General features: G+C 50.1%; 3 protein-coding genes and 1 long non-coding RNA gene across 9 annotated transcripts in view; 1 reads left to right on the plus strand and 3 right to left on the minus strand.

Moving 5' to 3' along the window:
- Nucleotides 1–868: 868 nt before the first annotated feature.
- On the minus strand, nucleotides 869–7025 carry KRBA2 (KRAB-A domain containing 2). Of its 6 annotated transcripts, none has more exons than XM_042915835.1 (4): nucleotides 6851–7025; nucleotides 5953–6249; nucleotides 4323–5137; nucleotides 869–3048 (listed from the first exon to the last, which is right to left on the minus strand). In XM_042915835.1, exons 3-4 carry the CDS (start codon nucleotides 4354–4356, stop codon nucleotides 1793–1795), a joined length of 1290 nt encoding a protein of 429 aa, XP_042771769.1. In that variant the 5' UTR covers nucleotides 4357–5137; nucleotides 5953–6249; nucleotides 6851–7025; the 3' UTR covers nucleotides 869–1792. The 6 variants fall into 6 exon arrangements, with proteins under 6 accessions (XP_042771769.1, XP_042771768.1, XP_042771766.1 ...); XM_042915834.1 differs by having other exon boundaries at nucleotides 6797–7025; XM_042915832.1 differs by having other exon boundaries at nucleotides 5953–6235; nucleotides 6305–7025.
- Nucleotides 7026–7198: 173 nt separating this feature from the next.
- LOC122206827 overlaps nucleotides 7199–23830 on the plus strand; it is a 34501-nt gene continuing 17869 nt past the window's right edge. Inside the window, exon 1 of the long non-coding RNA XR_006196585.1 lies at nucleotides 7199–7532. This is a non-coding gene — a long non-coding RNA (uncharacterized LOC122206827). The remainder of the gene's footprint in view (nucleotides 7533–23830) is intronic.
- On the minus strand, nucleotides 8163–14292 carry RPL26 (ribosomal protein L26). Its single transcript, XM_042916396.1, has 4 exons — nucleotides 14214–14292; nucleotides 13098–13270; nucleotides 11842–11982; nucleotides 8163–8334 (listed from the first exon to the last, which is right to left on the minus strand). Exons 2-4 carry the CDS (start codon nucleotides 13263–13265, stop codon nucleotides 8206–8208), a joined length of 438 nt encoding a protein of 145 aa, XP_042772330.1. The 5' UTR covers nucleotides 13266–13270; nucleotides 14214–14292; the 3' UTR covers nucleotides 8163–8205.
- RNF222 (ring finger protein 222) lies at nucleotides 22624–23217 on the minus strand. The gene has a single exon (XM_042916395.1). It carries the CDS (start codon nucleotides 23215–23217, stop codon nucleotides 22624–22626), a length of 594 nt encoding a protein of 197 aa, XP_042772329.1.

A 23830-nucleotide genomic window follows, 5' to 3' on the forward strand; every position in this document is an offset into this window, starting at 1 on the left:
AGGCACTTCTCCCTTCTCCCATGCGCACAATGGAAAAAGTAAAAACCTTCAAATAACTGGAGTCTGTTTCATTTAAACAGACAGCCCAGGGGCGCCTGGGTGGCTCAGTCGATTGAGTGTCTTGACTCTTGATTTCGGCTCAGGTCGTGATCTCACGGTTGTGGCATCGCACCCCGGATCGAATCCCCCTGCCTGAGATTCTCTCTGCCCCCGTGGCACTTTCTCTCTCAAAATAAACATTAAGCTGACAGCCCGGATCTGATTCCAAGCCACGGGGTCTCCCATCACACCACAGCCACACGCAGGCACGGCATCAAGCAGAACTACCCGCTGATTTGTCTTCCGTGGTTAGCCTTTGCTCGCTTTCTATTGGCTGCTCTTTTCACTAATAATTTCTAAGTACGCTTTTAAAAATCAATGCCTTACGTGTTTTAAGTGTTGCAAATTTTTTCTCCCGATATCATTTATCTTTTCATGTTTCAAATGGCATTATTTTCCATAGCCATTTGAACTGTTCATTAGGGCAAGTAGGTTAACTTTCTTTTATGGCGTTTGAAGTTCATGCGTTGCTCGCAAAGGCTTTCTCCATCCCGAGATCACAAAAACCCTCTGTTTTCCCCTCCCCCATATTTTTATAGTTTTGTGTTTTGCTGAAGAATCAGGCTTCACATTTCCCTGATGGATAGCTAACTGATCCAGCACCATTAACTGAATAATATAACTCCTCCCCACAGATGCGGAATGTCGCTTTTATCACAAATCATTTTTTTCCTTTTTTTTTTTTTTTGCATGTTAAATTTTTTTTCAACGTTCATTTATTTTTGAGAGCCAAAAATAAATGACGCTGGCTTGAACCCACGAACCGCGTTGAACCGTGAGATCACGACCTGAGCCAAAGTCAGAGGCTCAACCAATGGAGCCACCCAGGTGCCCCATCACAAGTTCTTAATGCCATTGTGACAGCAGGGGTGGCACATACAGTTCTTCTTGAAGCAGGAAATAGAGCTCAGATGCCGAGGTGGCCGCTCTCCTCTTTTCTCACTACACCTCTTCCTCCGATGCCCCCACCTTTCGGGATGTTGTCTGAGGAGGGGGGCTTGGCAGAAGGAATACGTACTAGATGTACGTAGGGCACCACACTTAAGACCCCATCGGTTCAGGTTCTGCAGGCAGAAATACTCTTCTACTGGCTGTAGTTGGTAGAACTGTGTCCCAAGAAAGGTATGTCCAAGTCCAAACCCCCAACACCCGTGAATTGGAGCTCACTTGGACAAAGGGTCTTTGCAGATACAATTAAGGTGAGGATGTCGAGAGGAGATCATCCCTGATTGGGGAGGACCTTAAATCCAATGGCATGGGGTTGGTATGCCGTGGCGTCCTTTTAAGAGACAGAAAAGGAGATCGCAGAGAGACAGAGGGGGAAAGGCCAGGTGAAGCTCCACGTGAAGACGAGGCAGAGACTCGAGGAAGCCAAGGAACGCAGAGGACTGCCAGCGGCCACCAGGGAGAGGAGAGAGGCACGGGACGGATTCTCTCCGAGCTTCCAGAAGCAACAAGCCCTGCCGACACCTTGATCTTGAACTTCTGGCCTCCAGAGCTGCCGAAGGGTATGTTCCTGTTAAGCCGCCAAGTTTGTGGTCATTTGTTACGGACCCGGCCCGCTTTTCCCCTCGTTGCAAGCACTGCCGTGGACAACGTGAGCGACTGTGGAGAGCGCAGCCTTCATGTTCCTTTCCCCGGGGAATCTGGCGCCAGTTCTCAGATGGCTGGACGGCACCCAGCAGGCGCCCGTTCACCAGCAGAAGAGGCCTGGGGCCCCCTGTGAGGTGCCGGGCTCTGTAGGTTCCGGAGGCGTGGGATCGATGTCCTCATCCATGTCAGATCTGTCTGCTCCCATCTCAGTCCTTTCTTCCTGCCTGATCCAAAGGCTGCTTTCTAGCTGTTTTTCCGCAATTTCCAGCTCTTCCTCTGTCTGTAAGACGGCCACGGTTTCGCGGGGTAAGTGTGAGGAGTACAGGCCGAGTTTGGCCTTACAGCCAAACATCGCTTCGTACGGACTTTGCTGCAAGGAAACGTCGAACACCTGATTCCTCGCCAGCTGCACAAACCGCAGGCCTTCGGCCCAGCGGCGTGAGCGGTGACTCCGCATCCAGGCACGTATCATGTTCTTGACGTCACGGCTCGCTCGCTCCAGGGAGCCCTGGCCTTGGCCAGGGCGGTGCTGACCACAGACGATCTTCAGCTCCGGCCATACCTCATTGAGCTCATTAACAACCTGGTTTGTGAACTCTACACCGCTGTCAGATTCTAACACGCCAGGGGTACCGAGAATTGTGAAAATATCCAACAGGACACTGACCACCTCGTGGGCCTGTTTAGCTCTTAACGGTCGTAAGATGATAAACTTGGTCGAGTGGTCCTGGTAATACAAAATAAACTTGAACTCACCATCGGCATTTGACTGCATGTCAAATACTTCAACTTGGCATCTGGAGTCGACGTCCTTAAAAGGCATGGGCTTGGGCGCAAGACCTCTCTTGGGCACTGGGTTCTTCTGGTGGCACTGTTTACAGAGTGTCAGATACAGGACAATGACTTCTTTGGTGACATTCCCGTATTTTCCTTGTAGCTCCTTGAGCATCCGTGTCCGCCCACCGTGTCCAATATTGAGATGTGTGTCGTGAAGAATGTCAAACAACTCTTCCTTATGTACGTAATACCGTATTCGATCACGTTCCCTGTGAGCGGCCTCTATTAGCTTCTCCGTGCCTTGCACAGAGATCACGTCATATTTTGCTGCGCGGCGGTAGTCGCGTGATGACTTCTTCCCCTTTTCCTTGGCTTCTTTGACTTCCTTTATTGTTTGAAAGTACTTTTCTTTGGAAAACACCTTGCTGTTGTAACTTTTGCTTTCTACTAACTTTGTCACACTTGTAAGAAACTTTTCTCTCATGTCACTTATCTCCATTTCCGTTTCACTTGTGCTGGAAACACCAGGGGAGTCATTTCCAGCTTTCTGGGGCATCATGGAGAGCTGTAAGAAGGATCCTAGGAAAGGGAGAAAGAAACAGAGTTCAATTCACTGATATTCCATCTGGAAGACTCTCCCTCCAGAGTTCTGCATTCTTCCATCTGATATTTGAAGACGACTACATAGAAGAAAGATAACACGATAATAATACAAAGCAGTAACAGAAAAAGGCAACTAAAAAGCCAAGCAAGGGGCGCCTGGGTGGCTCAGTCGGTTAAGCGTCTGACTCTTGATTTCGGCTCAGGCCATGAACTCACAGTAGTGGGATAGAGCTCCACACTGGGCTCTGTGCTGTGCATGGAGACTGCCTGAGATTCTCTGTCTCTCAAAATTAAAAAAAAAATTAAAAAGCCAACGAAGACCATCCAAAACCAGGGCATGTCAAAAGAATTTTAAATCAGTAAGATATATACGCAAATACGTAGTAATTTTAGACTTCAGGCAAACAGAACAAATGAAACTGTTAGCTCATACGGGGAAACCTGATTAACTGGTCTTCATTAATTGAACAGGAGACAGGATAAATGGAAATGCTTAAGGGCAGTGGACTAATACCTTCCTTCGGTAGCTTTTTTTGTTTGTTTTTAAAAAACTTTTTATGCTTATTTATTTTTGAGAGAGAGACAGAGTGCAAGCAGGGGATCAGCAGAGAAAGAGGGAGACACAGAATTCAAAGCAGGCCCCAGGCCCTGAGCTGTCAGCACAGAGCCCGACGCGGGGCTCGAACCCATGAATCATGAGATCATGACCTGACCCGAAGTTGGACACTTAACCAACTAAGCCACCCAGGCGCCCCTCCCTCAGTAACTTTTAAAATAATATAAACAGGAGGGGCGCCTGGGTGGCTCAGTCAGTTGAGCATCTGACTTCGGCTCAGGTCACGATCTCACAGTCCGTGAGTTCAAGCCCCGCATCAGGCTCTGTGCTGACAGCTCAGAGCCCGGAGCCTGCTCCAGATCCTGTGTCTCCGTCTCTCTCTGACCCTCCACGGCTTGTATTCTGTCCCTCTCTGTCTCTCAAAAATAAATAAATGTTTAAAAAAATTTTTTTTAAATAATATAAACAGGAGAACATTGCTAGAAGGTTATCACACGATAACAGCAAACTTTGAACTTGAAGTTCACGGCAGAGAGGGCTCTTCAGCCTTTCCACAATCAACATAATCAGTTTCTTGTGGCCCAAGAGCCTGTCCTCACTTTAGGAGAATCGAGGAGAAGGTGGTAAGAAATTTTACGATGGTTTTCCCGTTAACCATACACAGGATTAGCGAATGAAGAGTCTGAGTCCTTACCCCGAGTGACCACATTCTCATAATTGTCCAGCATTGTGTCCCTGCACCCTTCAGCAGTCCTTCCAGAGGCTTCCAAACACCTTTAGTCCTCGGTCATGCCCGCCAAAGGTCGCTACCTCTTGAGATAATGCCAGCTGCAGCCACAGGGACCATTCCTGGCAGCCACATCGGGACTGGGGAAGGGAGAGCGGAGGGTACCTGGAATGAAGCCACGCCAGCATAAATGACTTGGCACGTGAGTCATGTGAATATTATACGGAAGATCCCAGAAATAAAGACAAGGTCTCCTATCCAATCATGTGACTCCTGCTTCGTGGGTAAGAAAAAAAAGTTCTGCCCTCCTGGGAGGTCTGTAGGCCTGGGCTGTTTTGACATTGCCTGAGCTGAGAGCCACATATTTCCGGGAAAAAAAAAAAAAAAAAAACAAAAACAGTGAGTCCAAATGAACCTGGGTGCTCCCAAGGCTGGGAGACACTTTCGGGTACAGGCTTGATGGCTCTGAATTGAGGCAGCAGGGTGTTTCCAGAAATGGAAATACTATACGTTATGTACAGATTTGTCAGGAGAGTATCATGCCAAAAAGAGATACCCCAAACAGAGTCCACAGTCCACCAAGGTCGGAGAATTCCTCAGGGACAGAACTTGATACTCAGGTGTCTAAACCCAGATTCCTTAGCACAACTCCAGATGGTGGGATGGTGATGTGGCCGGGGGAAGAATTCATATGATGGTAACAGGAATCCCAACAGTCAGAGGAAAACAAGATCCCCAGGATCCCAGCCATCAAATGCAGAGCTGAGGGATAGGGCAGAATCCTGAAAAGCAGAGAAAGATGAAAAGGGTTCAGAGCTCTGAGCAAGGGTCTTAGCTGAGCCGAGGTCCTGAAGGTTCTCCACTAAAAAGGCTTCAAACTCCCTCGCTCAGCATCACTGGTTGACCATGGAACACTCCTGATTCTAAGACATTACTGACAACAAAACCACTGCCTTACTGATGGCCTTCCTTTGAGCGGAAAAACAGAGAACCTTTATTAAATGAACACATCCAAATTAAAACATGTGGAAGACACACATTTTAGTAGTGAAAAAATAGAACGTTTGCGAGTGCTGTTTGAGCCTGAACTCAAGATCCTCAGTATACGATGATGTTCTAAAGGCTCTGAGAAGTTCTGCAGTAAAACAAAGTTTGCTTCATCTACCAGTCTCATTTAATCCCGGACATGGCGTTTTGTTTCTGAAGGAGTATCTGTTGTCGTCTCACAGCCTTAGTGGTCCTTAGAACAGACCTGAAAACCGCAAGATATTCAACGGCATCCAGTAAAGTGCCTTCCAGACTCCTCACTGAAACCAGCGTCTCTCCGAAATTGAGTGGCTGCACTGGCAGCTGTAGGAGGCCCTTCAGGGGACTGCAAAGGAAGGAAGGGCCTCATTTCCAACTTGTAAAAGAAAGAAGACAGGCTGGAAACAATTTATAATCAAAAGATGCAAAATCTCAGTCTTTAATATGAGATACGGTCCTTACACTATAGCAAGAAATTCTGAGGCACAGCCCAAAAACCACATTTGGCTAACAGACTTACTTTGGTTAGTCTACCCAGTGTACTTTTTTTTTTTTAATTAGAACGATTTACCTATACTTAGAGATTGAGGGATTTCACAGAAGCATCTTGACTGATGTGCTTGGAAAACGGGAAGATCTGGATACGCTGGGAACTTTGCTGCTTGGCAACAACTGGCTGGAGTGGAGACAGCAGCTCCCGTTAAACAGTCTGCACGCTCCTGTTTCTCAGGGTCCCTAAGCCACCTGCTACCTTGTTCAGCTTATCTGCCCATCCCTGCGGCTATCTGGGTTTTCAACACCCGTTCCACGGCAGCATGAAAGGACTGTGTTCAGCTTCCCGGTGCGATCTGTGCCTGTTGGGGGAAAACTGATAAATGACCTTTGGTTAGAGAAAACTGGAAACACCTCCCTTCCTCACCCACCTGTGAGTCTTTGCTTTGGCGCCCCAGATCTGGAACGTCCCTTCACTGATCTTCCGGGTCACCCCCAGCTCAAAACGGCCTGCTTCCCGACGCATTCGGCAACTCCAGCTAATGGCCACGCCCCCCTCCCTGGGGGCGGGGCACTCAGCGGAGCCCTTCGCTTTGTATTTGTAGCGACTGGTTCAGGTATACGCAACCTAGCAGGTAGGAGCTGGGCCATCCACCTAGGTATTTTCGCTCGGAGCGCCAAGGAATACAAAGCCGAGACAAAAGATAAAGGACGTTTGCAAACACTTCCCGTCCGGGTGCAGCGGCGAGGCCGTGCAGAGGGCGGCGTGGGAATTCAATTTAGGACTCTACCACTCGCTGTGTGTCTGCCTCCCGCAGTTACTGAGGTTTCGGTGTCCTCCACCGTCACAGCGGAGGTGCCAGTTTCCGGATGAAGACTCGGCGGTAACGCCGGATAAAGCGCTAAGCCCAGTGTCCCCGCACCTTCCAACACGGACACTCCACCTCCTCCTGGGACCTGGTTCGGGCACCACCTACCCCTGCGCGGCCTTCCTCCCCGCACTCCCGCGGGCTCCGCCCCTCCCGGGCCCGGCCGCGGACCCGCCCCGCCAATCCCGCGAGGCCAGAGGGGAGGACGGGACGCCCGGGCGGTGAGGGGTATATGCCTGGGGCCGCGGCGTCGGGGACCGCCCACCCCGCGTCCAGCCGCGGTCTCTCCTCCCGCCCGCGCGTGCCCAGTCGGTCCCTCAAGCCGCTCGCCCCGGAAGCTGCTCCGCGCCGGCCGGAAGCCCCGCCCTTGACGCCGCGGGCCGGCCGGCACCCTTTCCACGCTCGGGACGGGGGCTCGCGAGCGTCCTGCCCCGCCTGTCGTTGGGAAGTGGCGGGGACTAGGGATACGCGAGGCCGGCATGCGCGTGACCTTGGCAGAACAAGCCACGGAGCCCGGTCCCCCGCGGCAAAACCGGTTATTTTCCCACGTTGTTGCAAAGCCTGCAACTCGCGAAGTCAACTTGCCGTCAGCATTCAGAGTCCGGCAGCTTAATCTAAAATGAGGGCAGAGGCGTCCGTGTCTGCAGTGCCTCCACCTATTTACGTGGTCGCGAGAACCTGCGTTTCATTCAGATGGACAGCGCTTACTTCTAACTGCAACCTGAAGATTTGTTTCGTTAGACTCTGATGTAACGGCCCCCTTCCGTGCGGCACCAGTGCATTAAAACAGGTTGGTAAAAGGGGCCCGCGGGCATGCCAGGGATCCTGTAGCTTCTCACTGTAGGGGAACAGCCTGGGGCAGGGGGCTGGACGCTGCTGGGAAAGCCTAGCAGCTCCTGTCCTCCTGACAAGACTTTCAATCCAATGGCAATCTAACTTTTAGGAAAAAAATTTAAAAGTAGGCTACTACAACATAGACGTGCACATAACAGGAGACAGGTTCAAGAGGCAGGATCTCACATAGCTTCCTATCTAGGCCTTCTTCTCAATGAGCCATGATGTCCCCCAAACACTGCTTGCTGTAAAAATGAAGAGGGGCCCCGGGCTGGCTCAGTCCATGCAGAGTGACTATCTCAGGGCTGAGTTCCAGCCACATGCTGGGCATGGAGCCAACTCCAGAAAAAAAAAAAAAAAGAAAGAAAAGAAAAAATCACTACCTTAGCAGTCCTGATTTCAGAATATTGTTAAATCCCAGTTGTTAAAAGAACTGATGCTCACATGAAAAAACCCAAACAGTAAATCAAGCCCCAAGATAGGGGCGGCCTGCCTCCAGATGGCAAATGCCACCTAACTTCCCTGAAAATGGGTCCCCTGTGAAGTAGGTAGTTATCTCCAGGCACCACACAGAAATTAAAGGCTCATCATTTTATCAGTTTTTATTTAAAGTTGAATATAAGATTACTTTATTCCTGCATCTTCTCAATCGTTTCTTCCTTATATTTGCCCTTTTCCTTTCCTACTTGGCGAGATTTGGCTTTGCGTTCAAGGATCTTTTTGCGGTCTTTGTCCAGTTTTAGTCTAGTGATAACCACCTGCAGAAAAACAGAAACATTTCTAAGCTTTAAATAGTTACTAGTTTCACAAGCTAACCATACGTATTTTTGTTTCTATTATAACCTCAGAATCATAAAGTTGGAAACGTAGCCCCTACTCACGCTTCAACCCACAAAATCATAGTACGGACCTTGTTTCAACAGATCTAATTGTTAAAGACCTCCAGGTTACGATAAATTTTAGTTTTATGAAGGAAGGTGAGGGAAAGGGGTAAAGGGCACTGAACCAGGTTTGCAAACACAGTACAATGACCGAAAAGAGAAACTCTGCCATCAGAGAGCTTGTATTTTAGTATGGGGAGAGAGAAAACAAATTAAGTGAATGTATATCAGACTCTGACATAGAGAAAAACCGGGCAACGTGGGGAGGCTAAGGAATGCTGGCAAACAGGCTAAGTCACAGGGTGGTCAAACAAGGCCCTACTGGTAAGGCTCCATTCAAACAGACACTTGAAAACTTGAACACATTACGGTGAGAGAAGTCAGAGACCTGTACTGTATGGCTCACGAGCATGTGGAATTGTAAAATCAGAATAAAATGGTGGTCACCAAGGGATAGGAGACAGGATAGATGTTAAGGGTACAAAGTTACAACAGTAACCCCCTAGAGATACAATGTACAGCACAGTGATCTCTACACAATACTGCATCATAATCACCAAACTTGCTAAGAGACTAGAACTTAGTTACTCCAATTACTAAAAAGGATAGCTATGCACCACACAGAGGTGCTCGTTATTGCTACAATGGCAATCATATTATACATAAAGCTATCAAACTAATAGCTCATACACCTTGAATTTACATATTCTGCCAAATATATTTTATTTTTTTAACGCTTACTTATTTTTAAGGGCACGTGTGAGCAGTGGAAAGGCAGAGAGAGGGAGCGAGAGAAGACCAAATGGGCTGTGAGCTGCCAGCTCAAACTCCCGAACCATGAGATCATGACCCGAGTTGAAATCAACTGGATGCTTAACCAACTGTGCCATCCAGACACCCAATAGATTCCAATAAAAAACAAACAGAAAAGATAAACACCTGGAGAAAAAGGGGGTAAAGTGAAGAGCGATTCTGGTAACAGTACAGCAAGTCCAAAGGTCCAAAGGCAGAACTTAAAAGGTTTATACGTACATGTTTCTCAATCTTAAGTGTGTCTAAGAATCAACTGGAGAGCTTGTGAAAACAGATTAATGGTGCTGCCCCAGTAGACCTGGAACAGAATCTGGAACTCTCATCAGGCGGCCAGGTGATGCTGCTCACAGCAGACACGCTGTGAGCAGTTCGGCCATACGAGCAAGGAGGCCAGCAGACTAGATCACGAAGAGTGGACGTCTACAAGCGGCTGCTGAGGGGATCGAGTAAGGTCTTAAAAGGCCACTCTGGGGGCGCCTGGGTGGCTCAGTCGGTTAAGCGGCCGACTTCGGCTCAGGTCATGATCTCGTGGTCCGTGAGTTCAAGTCCCGCGTCAGGCTCTGTGCCGACAGCTCAGAACCTGGAGCCTGTTTCAGATTCTGTGTCTCCCTCTCTCTGACCCCACCCCATTCATGCTCTGTCTCTCTCCGTCTCAAAAATAAATAAACATAAAAAAAAAAAAAAAAAAGGCCACTCTGGGGCACCTGAGTGCGTCCGACTCTTGATTTAGGCTTGGGTCATGATCTCATGGTTTGTGAGTTCTAGCCCCACACTGGGTTCTGCACGGACGGTGGGGAGCCTGCTGGGGATTCTCTCTCCCTCAAAATAAACAAACTTCTATAAAAATAGAAACCAAAAGGCCACTCTGACGGGAACAGACAGGATTCTGGATAGAACAGACAGGGGGGTGTAAAATAATAAATGACATTTTCGTCCTGAGCAGTTGGGAGGACAGAGCTGCCCTACACGGTGATGGCGGCAAACTGTGAACCAAGTCAGAAGTTTAAACACATTAGGTCTGAGGTCATCAATCAGAAAGCCAAGCTGAAATGCAAACTAGGCCACTGGATGCTGAGGTGTGGGTTGGAGTCACCTGCCTTTGTATGTGTGACGTCCCCAGGCGGAACTAAAGACATGAAGGTGATCACCGCGCCACAGCGAGGAAGTGGGTATGTCCTCAGCTGTGCTACCTTGAAAAGACCAAGATTTCCTCACCTGGAATCCAGGTCTGCCTGCCTGCCAGAGTAGGCAGCAGCAAATACACGTGGCAAAGAACCCAACTCTTTCCCAAAGTTTAACAGTCCGGGTAGTCCTAGCGATCCTGTTCACCAGGAGGCAACCCAGAGTGTTTCCGAAAGAAACCCAGAGGTTTCTTTCCAGATGCACATATGACTGGCGAAGGTTAGAAAATGAGAAAGTCCTTGCTCTTAAGAGAACATGCGAGGATGTGTCAAGACGCTTGTAATCCACTGGGGGTGTTGAAGAGGGGTAAAGAAAATGCGGGAAGACATTTATAGTGAATTCCAGGTGAAAGATATACAGGAATTTTACCACACCAGTCTTTCAACTTTCCTGTAGTTTGAAAAAGAGATTTATGGTGGCAACATAAAATGTTTCAAAACAAAAAACACAAAACTGGGGAGCCATCAGTAGCTCAGTCAGTTAAGTGGCCGACTCTTGATTTCGGCTCAGGTCCTATCTCTGTGAGTTCGAGCCCCACGTCAGGCTCTTTGCTGCCAGTGCAGAGCCTGCTTGGAATTCTTTTTCCCTCTCTCTGCCCCTCCCTGGCTTGCTCTCTCTTAAAAGAGAGATCAGTCAGAGACTGCTGGATCAGAGAATTCACATCCAAGTTCCAGACAGGCACCTGTTATGGGTTATTAACAGACTGGATTTTCTATCCTGGCTCAGACACTATCACCATCCAGGAGATCTTAGCTTCTGTGCTCCAGTTTTCTTCCCCATTTGTAAATGTATGAAATCTCTGCAAGGCTGTGAACTTGCCATACTGACTCCACTTTAATATGTAAAAACAAATAGGGGATCAGCTCCATTTAATCTAAAAATTACCCTATTTCCTAGCAGCGCCTGGATGGCTCAATCAGTTAAGCATCTGACTCTTGATTTCTGCTCAGGTCACCATCTTACCGTTTGTGAGTTCGAGCCCCACACTGGGCTCTGCGGGGACAGTGCGGAGACTGCTTGGGATTCTGTCTCCCTCTCTCTGCCCCTCCCCTGCTCACTCTCTGTCTCAAGATAAACATTAAAAAATAAAATAAAAATAACCCATTTCTTGATTTTAAATTTTGTTGTCAGACTGATCAGTTTACTAATTGCTACTGACCAAAAGGTACATTAAATATACAAAATGACTGTTAAAAACAACTTGAACTCATAAAAAATTTTAGACTGGTTTCCAGGACTCCATTCAAATATGGTATTTGCCCTAAGACTGGTTTCTAGAACCTCTAAAATCAGGAGTCTATTTCTATGGGATTGCTCTGCAAACAAGCAGTCCCACCTGCCAACACTTGCCGTAATTTCCTTCTCTCAGGCATTCTCAGAAACACCCACCTTGCTGGGGTGGATGCCCACGTGGACAGTTGTGCCATTGGCCTTCTCTCGCTGTACTCGTTCAATGTAGATGACGTATTTCTTCCTGTAAACCTGGACCACTTTGCCAATCTGCTGACCTTTGTAGTGTCCTCGCACAACCTAAATACAAATTCACGAATGACAGAAATATTAAGAAAGTCAACCTTGCAAATCAGGAAAACTAAATCACGTAAATGTCATTCACTCTCTCAGATCTATAAGACCCTTCAGTTTTGAAAGATGTAATGGTTACTGGAAACACGGGAGTAATTCTCTCTGGCTTTAATTAGCCTGCAAATAAACCCTGCCCCCATATACGCCTTGTGATGGACAGTACGCCCATCAACTGATGGTCTGCAGTGGTGGGCTTGGTAGGTTAAAAACAAGTCCACTTAGGCTTTTTGTAGCTGGGTGACCACAAGGAACTTTACTCCATCTCAGAGGAAGCGAGAGGCCACAAGATTTAATTCACAACCCAATAAAGTGTCCCACCCGGTAACAGAGTAGGCAGCAGCAAATACATGGGAAAAAACTCAATTCTTTCCCAAAGTTTAACAGCGTCCTACCCGGTAGTCCTAAGATCCTGTTCGCCAGGAAGCAACCCAAAGTGCTTCTGAAAGAAACCAGAGATTTCTTTCCAGAAGCACATCTTCTCGCATGAAGATGATCTCAACAGAGAAGACCACCTCCCAAATCTAGAGGCAATTCTAGCACCAGCCCAGTAGCAACCAGGGGCTGTTCGCAACCTGCACCACTACTTGGGAACTGGCTTCATCTTTAAATGGGTATTAACCTCATCAAATAGTACGGGGGACAGGCGAGTTGCTTTAGAGACGGCCTAAAATCTTGCAATCGACAGCGGCATGTTCCAGCTAAATAACGTTCACAGAAACGTTCGCTTAAATAGATTTGGCAAGATATTCACCTATAAATGTGAAACCACCAGAGAAGACTACGGTTCAGTTACAGCTTCTGTATCTGGACCCTCGACAGCCTCTTCAATGACCAAACGCACCGAGAAAAAGAGAACCGCGGGGTAATGCTCTGGTTCCGAACCACCTTTCCGCTTTCTGATACTTGGGACAATTGCTCTTTTTTTCCTGTTTGGGTTCTTAGTGCCCTTGTGCAATCCTGCTCTGGGGAGCACGGTCTCAAGTGCATCTTTCTCAGTAGATGATCCCTCTTCTATGCCAGGTGTGGGGGTATCTGCCAAGACACCCAGGCACAGCACATACCTGTACTTCGTCGTCCTTCCGGATGGGCATGGATCGAACGTTGTACTTCTGTCGTAGCTCTTTGGAAAGAGGGGAGGACATAATCTTCCTGCGAATGTGCGAAGGTGCATTGAAATGCCTTTTACGGTTCTTGCTCCGATCGGAGGTCACAAACGGATTGAACTTCATGTTGGCTAAAGAGAGAGTGAAAAGAGGCTTAAACCCTTAAATGCTCAAATCTCATTCAGCGTCCCAACAAGTGACATTCCCAACAATTTCATCTTGAAGTCTCAGGAAGCCCACAGAAACTGTTGTACTTTCTATGTTCGTTTATGGGACAAAGAGTTTTGTTTTGTTTTTTAAACGTTTACTCATTTTTGCAAGACAGAGCGCAAGCCGGGGAGAGGGAGACACAGGATCCCAAGCAGGCTCCAGGCTTTGAGCTGTCAGCACAGAGCCCCACGCGGGGATCAAACCCACTAGCAGTGAGATCATGACCTGAGCCCAAGTCGCTTAGCCTACTGAGTCACCCAGGCGCCCCCGACAAACGATTTTCCATTAGTAACAGACTTGTTTTAGTTCTTAAGCTTTTATTTTAGTTCACAGCCTCCAAGCACCTGAAATATCGGGTAAGGAACTTAAGACAGGACTTGTATCTCTGATGAAGACAAAGCGGTCCGATAACTCAATTACAACACTACGCTTTACAAAGACCAACCAAAGCCAATACCCTACGGACTCGGACGTGAACACATTTAGCTCCGTTCTCCCCAAACCTGGGAAACGCTGCACATCTCGGGTCCAAGAAAACCTTCTAACGAGCGCGGCCTGCAAGTTCCCTGGCTTTGCCAAAGTTATTTCGAGGCTCTCCTTTAAGAAACGACACTGAATAGACTTGAACCATCTGCGCAGAACCCCTCCTCTCAGGGCTCCGATTCCGAGTTCCCAAACCCCTCTCGTCCCTTCCCGAGTCGGCCGCCCCTGGAATTAAGAGGAAGACAGGCTGGGGACCATCCTAGCCCCTCTCCCTCGGCGCTACTCGTTCGCCGGGAGAGTATCGGGCCCCTAGCGCCAAAAGACAGCACGCCCGCCAACGGATGGCTACGGATTACTCGCGCTCGGCGGGCGAAAACTCACCCGCTGCAGCTCCAGCGATGGCCGCAAAAGGGAAGAGAGCTACACGCTACTTCCGGTTCTGTAAGTTTACGAGAGATCTCGCGAGACCGATCGTCTCTTGGCGCGAGAGAGGCGCTGGGTTTGAACGAGAAGAGGAAACTGGGAAAGAGATTGGTGACTAGTGTCCCCCAGCGGCTAGGAGGGGAACTGCTAGGACCTGCAAAACTGCCCTCTCCAGGGCCTGGTGTCTCCCGGGGTAGGTTTGGGTTCTGCAGCGGCGTTCTCTGGGAAGGCTAGTTCCTGGGCGGGGGGCGGGGATTGCTCAGGGTGTGACTGTCCCCGTGAGTGGTGAGGGAGCGGGCGGCCCATTAGCCAGGTGGTCACTGGCGACCTCGGTTCCGTGGACACCGCCAAGCCTTCCCGGGTCCGTGGCGCCGGCGTGCCGAGCGCGCCGGTCCTTTAACGGGCTCCATCCGGCGTGTGCTGCCGGCGCCGTGGGGCGCTCCGACCCGCCACGGACCTTGCAAGGGCTGGGACCCGCGATCCGTCCCCGCCCAGCGCAACGAGATTGAACCTGAATTTCTAACGAGCTCGAAGGTGATGCCACGGGGTGCCGGTCCACACTTGCAAGGAGGCCTTTGCAAGCGGAGCGCTGTGCCCCTTTCTGAATTGTACTGCCTGCTGTCTTTCGGTTCAGGGTCTGATGGAGGCAGGGCGAGAGGGTGCCCTCCCCAGCAAACGGATTCTGGGGCAGGCTGCAGTTGGGGTGTGTGTGTGTGTGTGTGTGTGTGAGCTCCCGCAGGGTGCCCTGCCGTCGCGTACTCAATAAGGGATCGGTTTCTGTTGAATGAGTAATGCATTGTCATTGAATGAATGATGCAACGTCCAGAAGACATGCATTTCATAATAATTCCTGAGACATAGTGAGCTTGCGGAGCACTGGAAATGCTCTTCTCCTTTTCACGTTAACTCCTTTCATCCACCAAATAGCCTTGTGAGGCTGGTACAGTATTATTGTTCCCATTGTACAGATGGGGCCATTGAGCCACAGAGAAGTGGGAGGAGCTTGTACGCGTTTTGTAGAACCCATAGGTTATGGAGGGACCCGTGTAGGTGCTCCCCAGTCCCTTCCCTATATGGTCCCAATTTCTAGGACTCCATTTGGTCGAGTCAAAGAGCAAGAAACCGTGTCTTTGAGGGGCCAGGGTAGAATCAGTAAAGAACCTGTGTTTTCGTGATTTAAGAAAAGTTGTGCTTTAAATATGCTGTAAGGTAAACAGCCCCAGATTTTTCTAACTGAAAGATTCGGATAGAGTATCTCTACTACAATTCTTTTTTTTTTTTTTTTTTTTTTTTAAGTAAACTCTGCATCCAACCTGGAGCTTGAACTCATGACCACAGATCAAGGGGCACATGCCCTACCAACTAAGCCATCCAGGAGCCCCCACAATTCTTTTCAACAAATGTTTATGGAGCATCTTTTGCAAGCCATCCCTAAAAGGGACACTGGAGCTACAGAATGAAATTAGTCAAACCTTCTGCCTGCAGGAAGCTCACTGTCTTAGAGGAGAGAGAAACAGCGAAACCCGCAATCACGGGACCCCAGGAAAAGTGCTGGTTGAGCCAGCCACCCTTTCTGTGCTCCGGGAATAGGACAGAGCTCTGGGGTCAGGGAAGACTTCTGGGGTGAGATCACCCCTGGCTGAGTTTTGGAGAATGTTAAAATTAGCTCCACGAAGCAGTGGGAATAGCTAGAGGGGAGGCTTGGAGGTGTGAGGCAGCATGATGCACTGTCTCCAGGAGCCAGGTCCTGGTGGCTGTAGCGAAGACACCTTCAGAGAAAAGCCCATGGGGCTCCGGGGCTGGGCTGAATTTGACTTGGTGGCTGAAAGTTACAGCCGAAGCCTTCCTACTTTGCCTTCCTTTCTGATCTTCACGGACTCACCTTAACTCTCTCTCCTTGTTCTTAGGAGTTTCCTTAACCCCCTCTTCTTAAGGTCTCGCCTAACCTCTTCCTCTCTTCCCACAAAGGCCTCTTCTGTTTCCTCTTCCTCCCCATCACTCACTGCTGACACCCTTCCCTCCAAGGCCTCCTTACCTCCACCCTCCCTCCGCCCCCGTGCACAACACTGACTCATGGAGATTAAACCTTCAGGCCACCATTTGGACAGCATAACCACTTTATACGGCGTGAAGAATGCCAGGGTACAAATTGTGTGCACAGATGCAAATTACTGGTAGCCTGGTTGAGAGTCTGTTTATCCGCATAAATGTCTTGGATCCTCCCTGCGCGAGAGTCCGGGCACCTCGCCTGGCTGCCCGCCCCCCGCCTTCCTTACGTACCTCTTACTTGATTTGAAAAAGTTCCTTTAAAAAAGTTTTTAAAATTTTTTTTAAGATTTTGTTTTTATTTATTTTTATTTTTTAATTTTATTTTTTAAAATTCACATCCAAATTAGTTAGCATATAGTGTTTAATATTTATTTTTGAGAGAGAGAGAGAGAGAGAGAGAGAGAGAGAGAGAGAGGGAGAATGAGCGGGGGAGGGGCATAGAGCAAGAGAGACACAGAATCCAAAGCGGGTTCCAGGTTCTGAGCTGTCAGCACAGAGCCTGATGCGGGGCTCGAACTCACACACCGCGAGACCGTGCCCTGAGCTGAAGTTGGACGCTCAACTGACTGAGCCACCCAGACACCCTGAAAAAGTTCCTTTTAAACTGACTCTTTTGGGTCCTTTTGAAACCAGTCTTTGTGAAGTCCTAAGTCAAACCAGGTATCCAGACTCCACACCTAAGTCCCTTGGACTAAAACTTTTTTAGTCCTTAGACACGTAACCATCCCATTTATCCCTTCCTTCCTTCCTTCCTTCCTTCCTTCCTTCCTTCCTTCCTTCCTTCCTTCCTTCTTGATTGCCTGCCTTCACTTATACATTCTTCAAATATTTCCCTAACTCTTACTCTTTACCAACTCCTATGCTAGGCACTGAGATACGATCAGTAAGACTGGGCACCTGGGTGGCTCAGTCGTTAAGCATCTGATTTAGGCTCAAGTCATGATCTCACAGTTTGTGAGTTCAAGTCCCACATCGGGTGAGCCTCAATTCTTTCTCTCTTTCTCTCTCTCTCTCCCCAACTGCCCCCTGCTCAATTGTGAGCTCTCTCTCTCTCAAAAAGAAAAAAAGATCAGTAAGATCTAGCCTCCCCTCAAGGAGCATACCGTCTAGAAGGAAGAAATGGTGAAATGGCCATGTCAACAAACAGGCATAATAAAGTGTGCCTGGAAAGGTAATGGGGTGCAGTCGATTCTAACTGAGGTTGGGCTCAGGGAAGTCTTCACAGGTAACCCTTGGATTATTTCTGGAAAGCTAGGTAGGAGTTCTCCCAGGAGACAAGGGTGGGGAAGTATCTTCCAGGCAGAGGGAACCACCCAAGCAAAGCCCCGAGCCTTGCGCCCAACACCATTTGTTGGAACTGCCAATAGTTTGTGTTGAGAATTAGTTGTCGCGTTCATTTGCACCAGGTAAAAGGAGGATGAGGGAGAGTGTGGGGATGGGGCAAGGTTATTTGGGGCCAAAAGAGGACGTCTGGGCTGATAAGGAAGTCAGAGAGGAAGAGAGGTGAGCCACAGGGCTGTCTGAGTCATTGCAGGCTTTGCCGAAGGTAGAGGTCATGGGAGGGTGTCTCAGGAGTGCAGAGGTGCTATGTGCCCAGGCTCCTGGCATCCGTGGCCTGGGTTTTCACTACAAATAGACGAATCCTTAAGCTTGCTTGGTAGGGCTAGACTCTGCAGGTATATGTTAAAATTAAAAGGGTTTTGGGTTTTTTTTTTTTTTGCATGAGTCTTACGTTTTATTAATGCTTCCAGTTTGTGTGTCATTTAAAACAAGATATGTGCTTTAAAAAGCATTCTTTTTTAAAGTTTATTTATTTTGAGAGAGAGAGGGAGAGAGAGAATCCCAACCAGGCTCTGCACTGTCAGCTCATGAACCCATGATGAGCTCGATCCCATGAACCATGAGATCATGACCTGAGCTGAGATCAAGAGTTGGAAGCTTAACTGACTGAGCCACCCAGGTGCCCCTAAAGACTATTCTTATATGTCCAGCTTTGGCTCAGGTCACGATCTCGCAGTCCGTGAGCTCAAGCCCCACGTCGGGCTCTGTGCTGACAGCTCAGAGCCTGAAGCCTGCTTCGGATTCTGTGTCTCCCTCCCTCTCTCTCTCTCTCTCTCTCTCTCTCTCTCTCTATGCCCCTCCCCTGCTCGTGTTCTCTCTCTCTCTCTCTCTCTCTCAAAAATGAATAAACATTAAAAGCAAAAGACATTTGGAAAGTATTATTCAGGAATGCCAAATGTTTTCCTGGAAGAACCGTGGTTTCCAATAGGAAATGCTGATGAAATTAAAAGACATCGGTGTTGGTAAAGAAGACCAAGAAAGGTTTGCACTAGGATCTAGTTCGAGAGGAGTTTCTGCAGAGAGTGGACTCCTACCAGCACAGCTGGCTGCCAGCCTGGGCCTTGGTGGCAGAGGCCCTGGCCCGGCGATTCCAGGTGGACCTGGAATCTGGGCTGTCCCCTCCGGTGACCGTCGCCTTTGTTATCTACACAGACCAGGCTGGACAGCGGGGGGTACGGTGTGTGCCCAAGGAGCCCCACGCATTCCAGAGCCGGCTGCCCCTGCCAGAGCCATGGCGGGGACTTCGGGATGAGGCCCTAGCCCAGATCAGCGGGATCCCTGGCTGCATCTTGGTCCACACCAGCGGCTTCACTGGTGGGCACCACACCCGAGAAGTTGCCTTGAGCATGGCCTGTGCCACCCTGGCCCAGCGCCCAGTGCCGATGCCTCCCACAAATCCCCTACCCCGATACAATGCCATCTGTCTCATAAAAAAAAAAAAAACAAAACTTTGTGGGACCGCAGAGAAGGGCTCCTGTGGGCCTCCGGTATAGGTCGAGTAGATGAAATCAGATAGCATGAATCAAAAGGTTGAGATGGGAGAGAGTTAGCATGAGCCAGATGATGTGACACATTTTTTTTTTGTCAAGGCACGTGACTAGGATTACACAGGTGGCTAGGTTGTATAGACTGCTTAGCTGTTTCATTTGGAAGATAGCCAAATGTAATATAATTTCCATGTATTGGCATTGATTGATGAATACGTGCTATTAGATTAGGGCATTTAGATTTAGGTGGCCAAGTTGTGTGTGCGTACATGTGCGTGTGTGTGTGTGTGTGTAAGGGGCACGCCCCTGGACAAGGGAAGGTAGGGAGGAGGAACAGCTCATGTTTAATCCCAGGCATCCATCGGTCTGTCTGTCCATCTCTTTATTTATCTAATGGTATCTCTCTGTAGTGCCCTGACCTCAGGGTGGTTTACTCAAAGCCAAAGCTTTTCACTTGACAAAGGAAAGGAAGGGTAGAGAAAAATCAAAACAAGCATAGTAAATGATCCGGCCCAAAGAAGTCCATAGGAGCTAAGAAACACTGAGTCAAATATTAAGCTTCTTACCTTCCTTCCTGGTGTGCTTGTTCAGCATAAGATGTCACACCTCTAAGCAGACAAACCAGCCCCACTGAGCCGTAGCTGACACCCTTGAGCCACAGGACAGGGAGTCCCGCAGCTCTCAAACATTTTGGGGGCCAGCTCCTCACGGGGCAACAGGTATGTACCCTGAAGATATCTTTGGCATCTAGTATCATTTTTTAAAAAAGATTAAAAAAATTTTTAAGTGTTTTATTACTTATTTTTGAGGGAGAGAGAGAGAGAGAGAGAGAGAGAGAGAGAGAGCATGAGTGGGGGAAGGACAGAGAGAGAGGGAGACACAGAATCCAAAGCAGGCTCCGGGCTCCGAGCCATCAGCACAGAGCCCGATGCAGGGCTCGAACTCACGAACCATGAGATCATGACCCGAGCCAAAGTCAGATGCTCAATCAACTGAGCCAGCCAGGCACCCCTCTACTAACATTTTTCAATCTAATTCTTGAATAAGTAGTATGTTTGCTTGGTTCAAAAAGTATCAAGGGGGAAGGGGGAAATCTCCCTATTGATTGTCACGTAGGGTTTTTCCAATCCTTTGTGATGACAAAGTTGCAATTATAGAACACTGCGGAGTCACTGCCCATCTCTGCAAGTCTATCTACAGGATATGTTTCTAGAATAGGACTTGCTGGGTCAAAGTGGAAATTTTGATAGGTGATGTCAAATTTCCCTTCCTAGGGTTTGTTACCAATATACATCCCCAACCACCTCACCTGCTTTCCCTCAGCTTGGGCAGCAGAGTGGGTTTTAAATCAGGGTTTGAGGGGCACCTGGGTGGCTCAGTCGGTTGAGCGTCCAACTTTGGCTCAGGTCATGATCTCGTAGTCTGTGGGTTCAAGCCCCACTTCAGGCTCTGAGCTATTCTGTGTCTCCCACTCTCTCTGTCCCTCCCCCACTCGCACCCTGTCTGTTTGTCTCTCTCTCAAAAAGTAAATAAACATAATTTTTTTTTAATCAGGGTTTGACGGGCTAATAGGTGAAAAATGGTATATATACCAGCAGAATTTTAATTTGCATTTCTATCACAAGTGTGGCTGTTTTTTAAGACCCATTTGCCTTTGTATTTTCAAACTCTTTCGTCTGAAGTGAATTTTCCCAGAAAGTCCAAGCTCAGAGCTCCCCGTGTGTGTTGGCAATGTCTTTGGAATCTTTGGGAAAATATATACCTTTATTTAAAAAATAACTTTCGGCGTTCTTTGAAAATAAAAAAGTGCCAGTTATGAGTCACCACTGAATGAATGACATGAAAACACCACAGGTTTTTTGAAATTAGCCTTTGGCAAACACAACAGAATCTGAAAACGCTAGAGTCAAGTCCCCAGAAATTCAATGACACTGTTTAAAGCAGTCTGACCGAGCTTAAATAAAACAGACTCGTTAGTTTTTAACTAACATTTTTAACATTTTTTAGTCTTGTAATAAATATGTTCCCCATGGATCCACTTGTTCCCTACCCCCACCCCCCGGCCCCACAAATAGCACCTATGCTCTTTTTGGGTCTGGAAAAGAGCAAAAAGAAATCCGTAAGTGTTTTCAATCAGCCCTCCCTGCTTCCCAAATATCCCCTATACAGTGGAGCCCTTCCCTGGCGGTCCCCTAATGGACACCAGCCACCACAGGGATTTGGGAACTAGATAAGAGGCAGGGCGTTATTTCTTTCCCCGCAGATAGCGAACTTTGCCAAGAGGCATAGGCTGGGGGCGGGGGGGGGGGGGGGGGGGGAGCGTTAGCTCTTGGCACAGCCGGGGTGTGAACAACCTCCTATCCCAGAGAGCAGCTGAGAGTTTTTGTCGTTGTTCATCCTACAGTTAAGATGATGGCCCGTTGACGTATGGGCAAGACCCCGTCCGAGGCTTTCGGAGTGGCCCTCCTCACGGAGCCGGGCCACAGTCCAGGGTGGGGACTGTCTCATTGAGACAGTAGAGTCCCTGATGAATTCAGCTGTTTGCTTCCCCACCCGTCCTTGCCCGGCCCAGCCCAGCTGGGAATGGGCCTGGGAAACTGGCCCGGCTGGTGTGACCTCTAATGAGTGGTTGGGTCATGAGGACCTGGGCTGGCTGGGAGGCGGGAGCCCCAGGGGTTAATTTGCCCCCATAGTTGCATACTTCTCTGCTGACTCAAGTCTCGGTCGAGCTTCCCCTGCACTCCCCGCCCTCCAGTCCACCCTTGACAACCCCAAGACTCAAACTTTGGACCATTCACGGGCCCGCGAGGCTTGCGGAGGCCTCTGGCTCTGTTTGTGGGCCATTTTGCCAGCCTCGGCCTCAGTGCCCCTTTTCTGTTACTTCCCCCAGAGGTCCCCGGGGCCACAGCCCCTGAGATCAGCTCCTCCCCACAAGGGAAGGCCTTCCAGGCCGGGGACTTGGGGTTCAGGAGGACTTGGGGGCGGGAGGGCAGCCGTGAGGACGTTTGCTGAGATTCTGGGAAGGGCGCTTTCGGGCCCTGAGTCACTGCTTCTGTTTGTTCCCGACAGCGGACTAGAGAACCCCGGGTGGGAATTCTGACCCGGAGGGGTCCTGCCATTGGGCCCCCAGCCAGCCACCAGTGAGCCCCGCCTGGCTTCGGGTGGGTCACCTGGCAGAGAAGGAGGACGCCTCAGGGCTGGTGACCCCACAGGAAGGGGGAAGCCACCAGCTCTCCATTTTGCTCCGTACCAGCCTGGAGGAGGCGGGGAGGATCTGCTGAGGCTACCACCAACCCCCACCCGGGGGGTGGGGGGCGCAGCTGTGGTTCCTGAGGGGCCTCCACTGCCTTCTGCACCCTGGCCCGGAACCTGGTGTTCCTGTTTGGGCCCAGAGCTCAGCCCCAGCCTCCCTGGGCCCCCGCCGGGCGGGAGGAGCCAGAGGTGAGAAGTGAGGACGCCCGTCCAGGCCCCCGGTCGGCCCAGGGCGGCTGTCAGGCCTGCTTCCTCACCAGCAGCACCCAGGGCAGGATGGCGGCCACCACGGCCACCACGGCGATGAGGGTGATGAGTAGCAGGGCCCGCGAGCGGCAGCAGAAGGCCCGGCGGGAGCTGGGGACCGGCGAGGCCTCCGACAGCTCGGCCAGGCTGCGTTGGGGCAGCACGCTGTCCTGCTCGCCCAGGGGCATCCCGTGGCGGCTGATGACGAAGACCTGGGGCTCCCGGGCCAGGCCGGGCGGCGGGTCCGAGGGGAGCTGGGCGCCCTGGCTGGGGGGCGGCCTCCAGGCCGTCGGGGAGGCGGCCAGGGGGCCCACGGGCACGGCCAAGGTCTGGGAGCTCCTGTCCAGCATGGAAGCCCAGCGGGAGCTCTTCTTACTGAGGAAGGTGACGTAGCGGCAGATGGGGCAGACGATGGTCCTCTGCACCTGGCCGTCCACGCGGGTGGAGAGCAGGTACTTGACCAGGCAGTCGTGGCAGAACACGTGGCCGCAGCTCAGGGTGCGGCTGGCGCCGTCCAGGTCGCGGAACTTCTCGTAGCACACGGGACACTCGCTGCCCGAGCTGTCCTTGCTCTCCCCTTCTGACATGGCCACTCTGCCGAGGCAGGGCCTTAGCTGTGGGGGGCAAGGGGGAGAAGGGCTGTGAGCACCCCCGTGACTTTCCCTCCTTCCCAAGTCCCTCCCACACCTCCTGGCCCCTGCCCCAGAGTCTGAGAACTGGAGCCAAGCCCCTTAGGAGGAGAGGAGGGAGCATTTCTGGAAGGATGGGGAGACAGATGAGGAGGAACCCCAGCCCCCAGAGACTCTGCAACCAGGGGCGTGGATTGTGAAGAAGGCGTGGCCTCCCTGATCCCTCACCCCAACCGTGACATGCATGCGTGGTGAGGTCATCACCTCTCCTCTTCCTGCTTTGATGGCAGAAGCGAAGGCAAGGGGGGAACCCGCTTCCTGGGGGAAGCGGGCAGCTAAACAGATGCTCCCCCCTCCAGACTCAGCCCAGTCTCCAGTATGGGTCTGTACCCAGAGTGGCCATTTTCCAGAAGATCCTCTGCTGTTCCTCTCTCTCTCCCTGCTCGGGGACTCGGCAGGGCCACTGGATTGTATCCAGCCATCGGACTGCATTCCTCTCTGTGCCGAGCGTGGCTATAAAGCAATGACTGTTTTGAAAATAAAGCTCAGAACTTACACATCCAAGTGCCCG

Source organism: Panthera leo, chromosome E1, assembly GCF_018350215.1.
Source record: "Panthera leo isolate Ple1 chromosome E1, P.leo_Ple1_pat1.1, whole genome shotgun sequence".
NCBI lineage: Eukaryota > Metazoa > Chordata > Mammalia > Carnivora > Felidae > Panthera > Panthera leo.